Source organism: Podarcis bocagei (genome assembly GCF_964188305.1).
Source record: "Podarcis bocagei genome assembly, chromosome: 16".
Taxonomy (NCBI): domain Eukaryota; kingdom Metazoa; phylum Chordata; class Lepidosauria; order Squamata; family Lacertidae; genus Podarcis; species Podarcis bocagei.
Window position 1 is genome coordinate 11877833 of NC_138142.1, and position 14182 is coordinate 11892014.

The 14182-nt window shown below is 43.6% G+C and overlaps 1 protein-coding gene across 11 annotated transcripts in view; it reads left to right on the top strand.

Moving 5' to 3' along the window:
* FBRSL1 (fibrosin like 1) overlaps window positions 1-11624 on the top strand; it is a 792844-nt gene extending 781220 nt beyond the window's left edge. For 9 of the 11 annotated variants that reach the window (XM_081174684.1, XM_081174690.1, XM_081174687.1 and 6 more), the window contains 4 exons: window positions 1576-1659; window positions 4372-4455; window positions 6951-7179; window positions 9276-11624. In XM_081174684.1, the coding sequence (XP_081030810.1) occupies window positions 1576-1659; window positions 4372-4455; window positions 6951-7179; window positions 9276-10512 (1634 nt within the window). In that variant the 3' untranslated portion in view covers window positions 10513-11624. The remainder of the gene's footprint in view (window positions 1-1575; window positions 1660-4371; window positions 4456-6950; window positions 7180-9275) is intronic. The other 2 variants (XM_081174693.1, XM_081174694.1) reach the window with 2 other exon arrangements.
* Window positions 11625-14182: the final 2558 nt, after the last annotated feature.

The window sequence follows — 14182 nt, forward strand, 5'->3', positions numbered from 1 at the left end:
CCATATGATAAATTAAGAATAATAAAACAAAACCCACATATGACCATTCCCAGTGTGAGAGCTGCCCAACTTCTCTTTTGGCCTCCTGTAAACTGCATTTTGCATGACTTCACAGTATGTACTGTAGGAATATTGTGTTTGATCTTGGAAGGCATTTCCCCACATCTGCTAGATTTGCACGATGGTCTTCTGGCAGCCAGGAGGGGTGTGGAAAGAGCTCCAGCACACAGCTGACTGTGAATGGAGACAACACACTGCGTGTCGGAAAGCAGATTAATGAGTAAATGATAAGGCTAAATATAAATATACATACATATACATGGGGTGTGGGTGGGTGTACCACACACCCCATCTCCTTGATGGGGATAGATTGGAGAGAACCCAAAGTTTTTTCAGATTTGTTGGATGTTAGGTGTCGTGGGATTTTTCAAGCCCAGTAAAATTCTGCCTGGCAAACAGGAATTCTCAGCTAGTTGAGCAGGAGGAGGAAATATCACTCAACTGAGGGATGCTTAGTTTCTGGGCCCTCCAAGTCCATATTTACCCATCCCACGCCAACAGAACCTGTGCTCAGAAATGCCTTACTCTCATGATTTTTGTAACTTTCACAAAATGCTTCTTCCCTGCCCCATACTACATGAAGCATTACCAGAAATATCATTTCTCCCAACTATTTCTCTGCAACCAAAATACCAAAAACGAAACCTGGAACCCTACGCCAGCCAGCAACTGGAGCTGATGATACTAGTAGAGTGGCTTAAAAAAGGTGCTGGCAGGGAAGGAGTTTCTGCTTCAAATCACACATCAGCTACAAATTCAAAGTGGCCATAGGCAAGCCCTGGGGTTGTATTCAACATAGCATTAAGGAGATTGCATTTCTGCTTGCCTGCTGGAATGATCTCCCTTCTCCTCTCAGCACACTGGTCTGGAGGTTCTCCTGATGCACTGGAACAGATTTGGGGAGCTGCACTGGCTTCCACTCACACAATGGGTTAGTTCAACATGGCCCCAAATCACCTTACCCCAATTTGTCACATGCGGATACTGGTCTATCATTGAATGCTACCGCAATGGTTGCTGTGAAAGCACTTTGAACACACGAAATCATGACATAAATGTGGTGTTGTCATGAAAGCTTCACTTCATGACATCGGCCTGGCCCCGTGTTTGTCTGTGTATGTTGCAATGGGTCTTGCGCACGCACATAGACACAGAAAGTGATCCAGCCTAACCCAGCTAATATGCCAGTTCTTTACTTGCTGCAGCCACATTGGTGCCACTCTGCTTTCCTTTGGACCACATCAGCGAGGCCAAGGAGGAGGTCTTCTTGTCTGGGCAGCACAAGACCTCCATACCTACTGCTCAGGCTTGTGCCCTGAGGAGGTCGCTTTGGTGCCAACTTCAGCCCCCAAGGCACACTCCATTGTCTCTCAAGACAGACGCATGGCAACAGCTGACTTGGGGTGGTAACGTTAGTAACACTCAAGAGTTGACCCATTAGGTACTTTTTTCTTCCTGTGAGTATTCTGCTGACATTTTTAAAATACAAAGGTCTCTTCTTTCTTGCATCCACAGGTTCTGCCCACCCAACCGCCACTCCTTTCGGCCCTTCACCTCATCACAGCAGCTTCCTGCCTACTAACCACTTGGCAGGTAGGTGTAAGTAAACTCTTTCACCTTTTATCAATAATGCTTTATGTGTGTCTTGGCTTCCTGTGCATTAGCAATGTTTTATAAAAAAAAATGTATAGAAGCAGAGCAGGAGGTTTAGCCTCTACAATAATAGCCTCTTGTGGGGAATGTTGCCTAAGCAACATTCCCCACAAGAAATCGGATGGGAGGGGGTGCTGTTTATATAAGAGAATCGGAAGAGACAGAAGTTTCCTCTTAAGCTGCAATGATTTTCAGGCTGCCTTCAATATACATCTGAGAAAAGTTTCAGAGATAGCAGTTTTATGTCAAATCAGATTTATTTACCACTGGAAGATCCACCAGTGTTTCCAAGAAACCCAGAGTGGCAATTTCTGTCCTTCCAAAGCTGAAATACTTGGGTTGTGTGTCCTTTTCAACTGCAGAATCCTCCATAATAGTGTTACCAGTTATTATTTGCCAGGCAGTACAAGAGAGCCATGAGTTTTTTTCTTGGAAAAACTCGAATGTTTAAAGGACAGAAGAGAGAACAAGACGGGCATTGTATCTCCCAACAGGAAATGCAGGACTGATAACAGGGATGAATCAGCTCAATTGTGCCATCTTCCAGTTTTTACAGGGCTGGCCAGGAAAAAAACGAAAACATTTGAAATCACCAAAGACAAATATTAGCTGGTGCACAAATGGCTTTTTTTGTGCTCCCTAGATTGTCCCCTGGAGGTTTGCTGAAGATCAGGGTGGGCAATGCAGGGACTGTGGACTGTACACAAGCTCCCAGAGCGTGTTCTTCACTACACACCATGAACTAAAAACCAAAGAATTGCCTTGTCGGATTTGACCAAAAGGTCCTTTTAGCCTCTGGCCACTTAAGTATCTCTGAGAAGCTCACAAGCAGGACATGACAGGGATAGCCATATCTTATTGCTTTGTCTCCAGCATCAGGTTATCAGAGATATATTGCCTCTCAGTTTGGAGCTCCCTGTTTTTAACTCTCCTGGGCAGTAGCCATTGCTGCACCCAGTGCTATTTTTCTAGAAAAAGAGGTGCCGGAACTCACCCTGAACACCTCCCTTGTTCTCTTATAATGGCAGTGGTGCCCACCTGAGAGGTGCCACTGAAAAAAAGCCATGGCTGCACCCATCCTTGTATTAATTTGCCAAGTTAGAATTCTGATAATCTTCATCTTGATTTCTTTAAGACACTTTCTTGCCCTCATACTGGAAGAAGCAGATCTGAGCAAGTGATTTGAAGTTTGCAATAACGTTTTCAGTGCTGAGCAGGTCACCCATCTCTGTTATAGATAGAAACTCACACTTGTAGCTGTGTTGACTCATTCTGATTTGAGCTAGTGACCACATTGGTAAAAACTGCTAGCCAACACATGAGCCTTTTCCAGTTGTTACCAGTATAGGGCAGGCAATGGAGTACAGTAATTAACCCACACTGCTAGACCAATTAAACTAATCTGAGTCATCCAAAAATCTTCCCCGTCAGTCAGTCAGTGACCAGCCAGTCGATTGCAGTCTTTCATGGAGCTTGCTGAGATGGTGTGAACTCAACTCCTAGATAATCCTTAAATTAAGGATAGTGTTTACATAATTCCATAATAGGATATTTACATATTATTAGAGCTATCCATTTAGGGTTCTAGGGTTGACCAAGAGGTGCTACTATATTCATGCCCATAGTATGCCGTTGTGGGGAGTGGGGGTGGTATTGGGTGTCTGTGACTCTCACTCTTGTCCATGAGTAGTGTTTTATAACTTAAAAGAGTATTTAATCAGGAGTCCAGGTCATGGTGCCATTTTCGCTAGTAACTCATTAAAAGAAGAGTATACAACTCACATATTCTGCCTATTTGTTCTGCTAGAGCAAATAGTATGTTTTTGCCCATGGTTTCCTCTGAGGTCAAGCAGCCCTTTGCAGAGTTTTAGCAGCTCTCAGAACATGTGGGTTCCATAGGCAAATGACAAGGAAAGCAAATAAAATATACTGTTAGATGAAAATAGCTAACACATATTTCCAGGGAATGAGGTGTCAAATTAATGCAGTAACGCTTTTATGTGGGAGTTCCTAGGTTATGTCAAATTTTAGCTTTGTAGTTGGGCCTATATAGTGTAATGAAGGCTGTACTCCTAGACATGCTCACCTGGGAGCAAGTCCCTGGGGCTTGCTTTTGAGTAGATATGTATAGCCTACATAATCCAAAGCAGAGGGGTAAAGAGAGAGGATCAGTATATGTATCACAAAGCCACTTTATGCGTGCCTGAGTTTCCTGCATTGGCATCTCCTCCTACCTGTTTGCCATCTCTCCGCTAAAAAAATAATCACAGCCACGTCAGAAATCAGCTTTCAGCTTTTCATTTTGTTGTTGCTATTCCAGGTGGATCGGGTATCAGCTTGGTAGCTGCGCCCATCAATTTTGGCTCCTGGGCTGTTAACTTTCAGCTTCCCTCTCGCTTGGCACGCACAGAGCTGAACTCCAGCACCTGTTTTGCAGAGCAAGTTCTCAAATCCCTTCTCCATTTTTAACACGCTGGGAATTTTCTGTGCAAAGAACCTTGCAGTGAGAAGGATCAGCTTAAAGTCTGGCCTAATCCTACTTGGATTCAGACCATTAAAATATATATATATATAAAGAGGGGGAGGGGAGAAAGGGGTGCATTTCATTCTCCAACATTCTTGGCTAAATGCCGGCTAAAACCCTGTTTGCCTTTCCAGATCCATTTAGCAGGTCAAGCACCTTCAGCGGCCTTGGGAACTTAGGCAGCAATGCCTTTGGAGGATTAGGCAGTCATACTCTGAGTAAGTACTGGCTGGGTTCTGTAGACAAACCTCCTCTCCAGAGAAACCACATGCTCACATTGAAAGCAGCTGGTGGTAGTTTGTTTAAAATAGAGCAAAACCTTCATTTCCTAACCTCCATTCTCCTTTTGAGAACAAAACAAAACACTGCACCTAAGTGTTCCAGGTCTCTGTGGCAGGAGCTTTCCCATAATTTGTTCCCCCACCCAGTGGCAACCATACTTGGTTGCTTGCACTCTATTTCCAGAGAAAACAGGGGCCAGTAAAACCTTAATCCCCTTAATCTATTTCGCGTGTCTCAGAACCACTTCTCTCACTGTTTGTGAAAGGCATGGAGTCGCCACAAAGAGCCCTGAAAATGCCATTTTGGAGAGAGGACATGCTAACTCTTACCATACATGCGTCATCTTCTCTTTTTTTAAGGGTTTATTCAAACACATCAAGCTCAGATCCAACAGGGGAAAAGAACACAAAATAGGTGCTGTGACACATTTCTCAGAGCTGAACACCTACGATCCAGGAGCACCTTGAATAACACTAGTCATTTTATTTGGAGGCAGGAAAGATTATAGACAGCTAAATTCTCCTCCTCCTCCCAGTAATCAAGGTAGCCAGATGGCTTCTGCACTGGACTTTTCAGTTCTTTGAAACACCCATGTGAAGCACTGATTTTGCATCTGTTTCCCTGTTTCAGATCACAGCTAATGATTGGTGCTCATGCAGTGACTTTTTGTACTATTTATTTATTTCACAACATTTATATACCATTTGATTGTAATAAAACCTCAAAGTGGTTTTATTCACATGAATGAAAGTACAGGGGGAAAGTACATCAAGATGGGCTATTTATGTAGCTTTTTCAAGATACTTCTATGGGAAGCAATCATAGGGACATGGGAATCTGCTTATTGAAGTCCATCTATCTTAGTATTGTCTTAGTATTGAGTGACAGCAGCTCTTCAGGATCTCAAGACAGGATTGTTTTTCCAGCCTGACACAGAGATGTCAAAGATTGAACCTGGGATCTTTCGTATGGGAAGCATGTGTCCTGCAACTGAGCTTAGGGCATTTCCATTGGCTAATCCAGTGCAATTTACTGCTTGATGCAATTATGTCCTGCACCAACAATTTGAGTCCTCCACCAACCCTTCAGGTGGATGTTTAGCAAAGCAGCAGGGAGAAAGTGAAATCTGCCTTCTTGTTGGCACTATGGGGTCTGCATTTAGTCACAGTCTTAAAATGGATTGTGGGAAATGACTTGTTTACACGCTATTAGGCACTGTGCTGGTTTCAAGGTGTACTTAGGACTGCTGAGACAAGGAATCAAGCAATGATTGAGCCCCCCATTTTTTCACACACTAAAACCTAGTGCTACGCAGATTCATCTCCATCCTTAGGCAACACTTCTATGTTCCTTGGGAGATGGAAACTACAACTGCTAATTGCATTGAGAGCATCATACAAAGATGGGCAAGGATATTTTAATTTCAGTCTTACGTACTTATGGCCTTCAAACTGTCTCTGTGCTCCAAAGAGCAAATCTGCATATTCCAAATTTAGATTGTAGTAGCACCTTGAGATACAAAGGTGATACAAGACGATTCACTAAGCTGAACCAACCTTTCTGGACAGAGCCTGCTGGATTGGTATGCATTACACTGGAAGAAGGGAAGTTGGTGGGGGTGGGAAGAGTATTTTAACATGCATTGTCTCTTGCATAATGTATAAAATTGCTAGAAATTGTTGCTTTGTATTTAGTCAAAGATTCACAATGAAAAAAATGTGAATTTTAAACAATGTTGCATTATCTTGTACGCCTTGAAAGTGGTGCTCCATTATTTTTACACACCACAGAACTCAGTGCATTCTGGAGGTTGGTTTCAGAATTAAAATGAGTACCCCCATTTTCTTTCTTTTTTTTTAAAAAAAGTTAGCTGCACGCAGAACACAGTTGATGAGAGTTTTTGTAGAGGAGCATTGTTGGTGAACTAATCAGATTGACTGATTTATGCCCAAGGAGATTTGCTACATTCAAGCTCAGCCTGTTCATTCCCTAATCAAAGATCTCAACTCACTGCTTCCCACTGCAGGTGGCTGATCGTTTTTAACTAGCTGCATCCTCTTAGTTAATCTCAGTGGCTGGGGAAACAGTGCCAGTTGAGCCATGGATATCACAGCGGGGGGAACAGGGTGATTTGGGAGTCACCTCTTATCTTCAAAGCAAACGGCCTCATTACTTCCACAAAGTTACTCAGATCTGCAGTTAGCCTTTTTTCTGCAGAGACTTTAAACGGCTACTATTTCATTCCACAGTTAATTACTGTTTTTTCAGTGTCTCTCTCTCTCCCTCTTTTTATATTATCCAGCCTTGAAAGGATAACTGAGCTCATAATTGGCACTTGTGCAGAACTTATTTGGGACAAAAAGTCTTTTGTTCGAAGAGGGGCACACAAGGAGAACTAACCTAGTCTTTTCCCCTTTCCTCCCGATTCTAGGTCACAATAGCATTTTTGCTCACAAAGAAGGACCCAATGTCCAGAGCTTCAACAACCCCCATGAGCCATGGAACAGGCTCCACCGGACGCCACCATCCTTCCCAACACCTCCGCAGTGGCCAAAGCCCGGCGACTCCGAGCGAAGCTCCTCTGTGACAAATCACGACAGAGACCGGGAGTCAGAGAAGAGAGAGATATCTTCAAGTAAAGAAGACAGAGATAAGGACAGGTGAGGAGGGGAGACCACCTACTGCAGTTTGGACAGAGTGAAACATACCTCTCTGCAAATGGATATGTTCCACTTAGAGTGTTATTAAGCAGAACCACGTCAGAAATCTCATATGGTGTAATTAATAGTCAGGAGCCTGAATCCAACCTTTAAAGTGGTGTGGAAGCATCATGGGGTGTATAGTTCACATTTGCCAGGGGTGCGAGGCCTGTGAATATTCCAGTTGCTGCTGGACTTCAACTCCCATCATTCCCCAGGCAGCATGTCCCATGGGCATGGGAGCTGAGAGTCCAGTAACAACTGGAGGACGGCAGGTTCCCGGTCAGTGATATACAGCAACCTTTCCGATTGGCCAGTTCCCCTTGCTATCATATCAATCGAAAAGGAAGCGTTTGGAGAACATAATGAAAATTTGCCCGATCTACACAGTGAGCTGCTGCAGGTAAAAATCAGTCACGTGGTGAGTCATTACAATAGTTTCACCGCCATATGCCATAAAGGGGGTGTAAAGGGAGGGGGGAAGGCATGAGGATAGGAACTGGTGGAAGAAGAGGCAGCTCCTCCTGAAAGGTTGCTGGTGAGGAGAGTGAAGGTGGCAGTCTCCTGGGTGCTGCTGCAATGTTCTCCTGCCAGGCCCTCCAGGAACTAAGGAGAGAGAGCTAGGATATCCTTTTATGCTCCACCTATGAAGGGAGCACCATTGGCCCAAGGTTTATATGCCAGCCAACTTGCTTTTCATCCTTCTGATCAGGTCCCCTCCTGAAAGTCATCTGATCCCTGTGGAGCTGGGATCCCCATGCTTGTGGTGCCCGGGCTCAGCCTCCCCACTGTTCTTGCCTTCATCAACATCTGGTTGCTTCAGCAGCTGGTGCCACCTTGCATAATGATTTGGCATTGCTGATACTATAGCCAACATTCATCTCATGAGATTCATTAGGAAGCGTATGGTCAGCAGAGCCCAGACTTCCTATATGGCTTCTGAGGACTTAATTAGGCACTGCCCTTTGAGTCAACCTGTTGGAAAATCCTGGTGCTGGAACCCACTTGGCCCTGATTCACAGCATCACATAATTTGTATAGCTACCCAGTATGTGTTTTTAATGTAAATTTTGTGGGTTTCTCTTTTTTCCTGCAAAATGTTGGGAACTTCTCTGATTTCATAGAATTGTTAAGAGATGGAAGGGACCCCAAGGGTCATGCAGTCTAACCCACTACAATGTAAGAATCTCTTTGTCTAATGTGGGGCTTGAACCCGCAACCCATGCTTTTAATATCGTCTTAAAAGCATGAGTGTCAGTGATGCGACTGTGCCTTGATCCTTCTCAAAAGGAACCCAGCAAAACACCAAAATATTACTGGCAGAGTAAAGTTAAACAGATTTCATAGTAACTCACCTGGCATATAGTTTTCATCATTCACTCTGATCACAGCAGTTGAGTTTCCTAAGGAAATTCAACTGCTGTGATCAGAGTGAATGATGAAAGTTAAATGCCAAGTAAGAAAGGGTATTTGAGGATACGTAGGTAAAGTTTCTGTGGTTCACCATCTGCTTGTTCGATACAGGATGTTCATGGATTGCTGGCATCACTTGATTAGTTAGAAGGCTTAAAAAAGCTCAAGGGTCTGTAAGAACTGGATAGAAGCAGTAGCCTACGGGTGATTGGAAAAACTTCCAGGCCCAAATAGACAAAAACAAATAACTATTAAATCTATCCAGAGTTGCATAAGGGACATTTTTTTCCATGTTATTCTTTCTGAAAGCATCCGCCATTCAGCATTTCCAGACAATGTGACATATTTATTATTACATTTATATCCCACCTGTCCTCCAAGGTGCTCCAGGTGGCATCAGCGGTTCTCCCCACCCCCCTTTTATGCTCACAACAACCCTGTGAACTAGGTTCAGTTGAGAGGTTGTGACTAGTCCGAGGTTACTTCGTGAGTTTCATGGCTGAGTGGAAATTTGAACCACGGACTGATGATGAAATGACTGATACTTTTGTTAAATAATGACGGTATTACCAAAGATGCATAAAAATAACACAAAATTGTTAGAAGACCGCAACATATTCACAATATGATATGTTTTCCTGCAGGGACCTTTTGGATAAAAATAGGCATTCAAATAGATCCTCGCCAGCTTCAGCCCCAGTGACTCACCAGATTAGCAACCTCATTCGCAGCAACAGTCAGACCTCCAGTGATCTCACCAGGCAAGTTGGCCTCAGTGAAAGAGAAAGGCCTAAAGAACCGGAGAGAGATATTTCTGACCGGCTGAGGGAACCTCCTCCAATTGTGGAGCACAAGATCAAAGAGAGCCGCTCCCCAGTGAAAGAACCACCAAGCCATGAAAAAAGATCCTCAGAGGACAACACAAAGCCAGTAATCCAGTCTGTATCTCCCTATAGCAAACCTGCACTGAGCGAGAGTTTAAAACTCAGCAATCTAATGAACAAGGATATTGAAAGAAAGCCAGAGCTTCCAGCAGACCTTCAGAAGATCAAGAACGATATCAAGGTCAAAGAGGAGCGCAAGGAGGACAGTGACGTGTTAGTTGTGAGCTCAGAACCGTCACAGCATTCCAGAACTGTGGAGCACCCACCACCACCTTCTTTGCATGGGTTACCATTGCCCCATACAATGGCAGCCACCATGCCCATCTCCATGGGCGCTGTCCATCAGATGAGCAATATGAATGTCCTGGATCGTAGCAGAATGATGACCCCTCTAATGGGCATGAATCCGTTGCCGGGAAGGGAGCGACTGCCCCATCCTGGGTTCTCCTGGGACCCCGTGAGGGACCCGTTGCGAGATGCCTACCGGAGCTTGGACCTGCACCGTCGGATGGACTTCCAGCTCCGCGCTGATCCCATCCATAGGTTCCCCACTGCCGCTGGTTTCTATGACCATGAGCGCTCTTACCGAGACAGAGAACCCCACGACTACAACCACGAGAATCTTCTTGAAGCACGGCGTGAGCAGGAGCGACTCAGGCAAGCGGAGGAGAGAGAGAGGTTGCACTTACGGGAAGAACTTGAGCGTGCCAGGATGCATCACTTGCACTCGTCCCCTATTGAAAGCCACCTGGCCCATGTGCCATCTTTCATGCCTCATCTCAGTGGGATGCATTATCCCAGACTCAGCCCCTCGGCTGCCATGCACAATGGAATCTTGAATAGGAACCCACCAACAGCCGCTTTGAGTGCCCCGCCCCCTTTGGTACCAGCTAGTAGTACAAGACCATCCTCCCCCCGCCGGACTACGCCACTCACAAACTCTGAATCGAGAGACTATTCTCCTTCTAGGAACCCCAAAGAAGTAGAGGCACGATAGTCCCTAACAAACAAACAAACAGGATGAATTTTAAAACTCACCTGTAAATATAAAAGAGGGAGGGGGGAAGAGACCTTTTAAAAATGCACTGCTGTAAACTTTTTTTTAACTGTAAAATTTGTAGAAATTAAGCACAGTTCCATAAATAATTGGGGAGCGGGAGGGTTATAGGTTACGAACCTTCCAAGCAAATGGTTGCTGAAAATGGAAATTTAATATATAGGTCTTTATTTCTTCGTTTTGTTTTTGCTTCTGTGCTGAGTTAAAATATTACCAGGTTTGTACATTTTTTCCCAAATGTGAGAAGCATTTTTAATGAATTTGTATTTTTTGTTAAATTTTGTGTGCTCTTTATTTACATAAAGAGCTTTTTTTTTTTAGTTTAAATTTTAATGGCCTCAGATCCTTAAGTAAATACAAAATACACACCCAGGGTTTCTGAAAGTATTATTTATGGAAATACTGTAGTTTTGTACAGTCCACTGTGAGGTTCCCGAATTGAGGCCACTCACTTTCTCTTGGTACTTTGGAACTGAAGTTACAGATATATATTAAAATAATAATAATAATAATAATAATAATGTACAAAATTGTTTGGTTTTGCCTTATATTATGGAGAAATGAAATTTTTTTTGACTTCTTGTTTTAAACAACAAAAAAGAAAACAATATGTAAATATTCTGTTAATATAAATGTACACCAATATTGAATTCTTAACATAGGTAGACTTTATAAAAAATGGTTTTTAGAACCACTCTCTGGTTATTTGTTAACATTATTCCAACGCATCATTGTCACTGTCTTTAAAAACAAACAAAGAACCCCAACTATGGCACAAAACCTTCAACTATGCAAAATAACTTGGAGGCAGGTCCTGGTTGATGTGAGGGTAGGCAAAAAAGCATTTTCAAAAATACACACATATACCCAGAAAAACCACCCCAAACGCATTCAGTGTAAGCATGCAGCTTCGTAGGAAAAGGGCGATCGTTACCGGGAAGAGGAAACTTGTTCTACCGCAAAACAAACCCTACAGTGTTTATCTAAATCATAATTTCAATTTTTGTTTTGTGTGCATAACACACGGATGTTCAATAAACGTAAGGAAAAGATCCAGGTTATCTTATTACTGAAGTTTCTGCTACACAGACACAACTGATACAGCAATATGCGACAAATCCCTTTCTCTTGACCCCACTTCCCTCCCCGCCGGAAAGTGGGGGAAGTGGGCTGCCTTCCTTTGTCAATGTCAGGCACGTGAGCAAGGAAGCACTCTCTCTTGTGGATCCCTATGGGTTTATAAAAATATGAGGCATTGGGGGAAAGAAGTCCAAAGGGTTAATTTAAGATACTTGACACGTTCACCTGTAGTTTGCAATGACCATAGTCAAATGCTTGTTTCCATGTGAGTTTGGCCTTGGATGTTTGGAGTTGTGTTGCTGCTTCTTTATTTGGCCACCATTTGATTTATAATATTACTATTATAAATGTGAATTTTGCTATGGCTCAGTTCAGCGGGGCATATATAGAGTCCCTGTTTTAAAAAAAGCTGCAGTCCCTCAAATTTTTCATTTGCAGGAAAGGCAGAGCAGGGAGATAGAACCCCCAAGTTGAGAACTTTAGACTTTGCTTAGAAGGGCTCTGCACAGATTTGGATCAGAGAAGGAAAGTACATATGCAGCCCCTAGTTGTATTTACACCAGACCAGACCCCTCATCCTGCTAAGGATATATATGGGCATTGTGCCCCTTCCTTCCTTCCTTCCAAATATATATATATCCAGTATTCACATTTTTATATTCTGGGTTTCTGCTTTCTAGTTAATTCAAACATCTGCTGATGTTTTCTTCTCTTGACTCTGTATTTCCTTTCCTTTCCTTTCCTTCCTCCCTGCCCCCCCCCCCCGGCAAATATCCTTTTCCCTGCCTTGTAATTTTAAACATTTGGTTTCTTTGTAGATCATTGAAGATAAATACAACATTGATTTTGGATGAAAAAGGTAGTTAAGTGTTTGTGTGTCAGATCTAGTCAGAGCGACTGCCGGGAGGGAAAGGGAGAGTAAATGGTTTATTGATGAACGTGCTCAGCCTATTAACACCACTAAACCTTTGGCGAATTTAGACCGTTAAAGAGTCATGTGGCTCAGCTGAGCATCTGCTGGTTCTTCGCTTGCAGTCTCCCTGGTTCAAAGATGCTCATGGCCCATGTTGCATATGGGAGAGTCGTGGAATCTTGACTGAGTTTGATGTGCTACATGATGTACCACACTACACACAAACTGAACGGGTGGGGAGGCACAAAAACCATGTATCCGTCCCCGTTCACCTAAGCACAAGTTTGCAATGAACAGCTAGTTTGGGGGGGAGGGGGCAATTAATCTTAAGTCCCACCCACCCAAAAAAATTAGACACAACCAGACTGTATGGACTTCCAGCTGCTGACCCCCTCCTAAAGGACATCTAAGAGTAGCCTCACTTGTTATGCAGTTGTATTCAGATTGGAGTGTGGGGTGAGAGTTAACTTGTCCAACAATTCCATTTGGTCTAATTTGTGAAGTAGATAAAAATGGGAGGAGGTGTGGCAAGAGGCAGACATTAACAGCGGTGAACTATAATATACACCATGTCCAGCCACCTTTTCTACAGTTCTTATCATAGGCATTTGCTCTGTGTTTGCATTATCATTACCCTCTGCAAAGAGAGACAGACGTGAATTCACAGTGCAGGGTTCTCACAAAAAGAGGGTGGCGGTTTTTTAAAGGGGTGGGGTAGGGTTTTGTTTTTTTGCAGGCTGAGCAATTCTGCATCTGGAATCCGCTTAGTTTTTTTGCCCAAGAAAATCCTGAAGGAAATCAGAGAAACTTCAAAGGACATTGCCCCTGCTGAGTTCACAACCCCGTAAAGCTGCCACGATCAATATTTTATCAGCAATACGCCGTTTTCTAGCAACACACTGTGTTACAAGGAAGAGAGGGGCTGCGTGTGTCTGTGTGGAAATGACAAGGTGAAATTACAGACTACCATTTCAGAACATAATGGAAAATCCAAACTGTGGTTTGAGGCCTTAACTGATGCAGGGGGGGGGGGCAGAAGTGAGAGAAAGAGAGCAGGAGGGGCAAACATCCCTGTAAAAAAATAAACCATCAAAGCCACATGCAAGCTTAAGAAAAGGAGTTACCTTCTGTTACTTCTGGCACCTGCTGTTGAAAGAGCACTTAAAAGTAATCTGTGCAGACTGATCCTTTAACATGTGCTGGCAAAGCTTGCAAGTGAGGTCACCTTACAAGAGTCTCTCCTCCCTCGGGCTTACACAGTTATCCCCTCCTTTGCTGTACTTTAACTAAAACATGTATCACGGGATTCAAGATACATGCAATTTGAGGCCCACTGGTAGACGGTTTGTTTATGTATCTGGGTGAAATCATGTTTTCATTTTGTGTTCATTTACTGGCACTTCCGCAAGGGCCATTTTGACTTTCAAGAGCTGCGGCAAAACTCTCACCAAACAGCCCCTGACCGTAGCCAGCCCCAGAGTAATGAGTGCTGGAAGAACTTGTGAAATAGGACACGAATGCCACCTTGCTAATTATTTATCAGTTCGTCTCTGTTAGCAGTGAGGTTGCCAACTGGCTGGGCACAGATTGCCCTGCCTGGCTTTTCCGTTCGCCTGG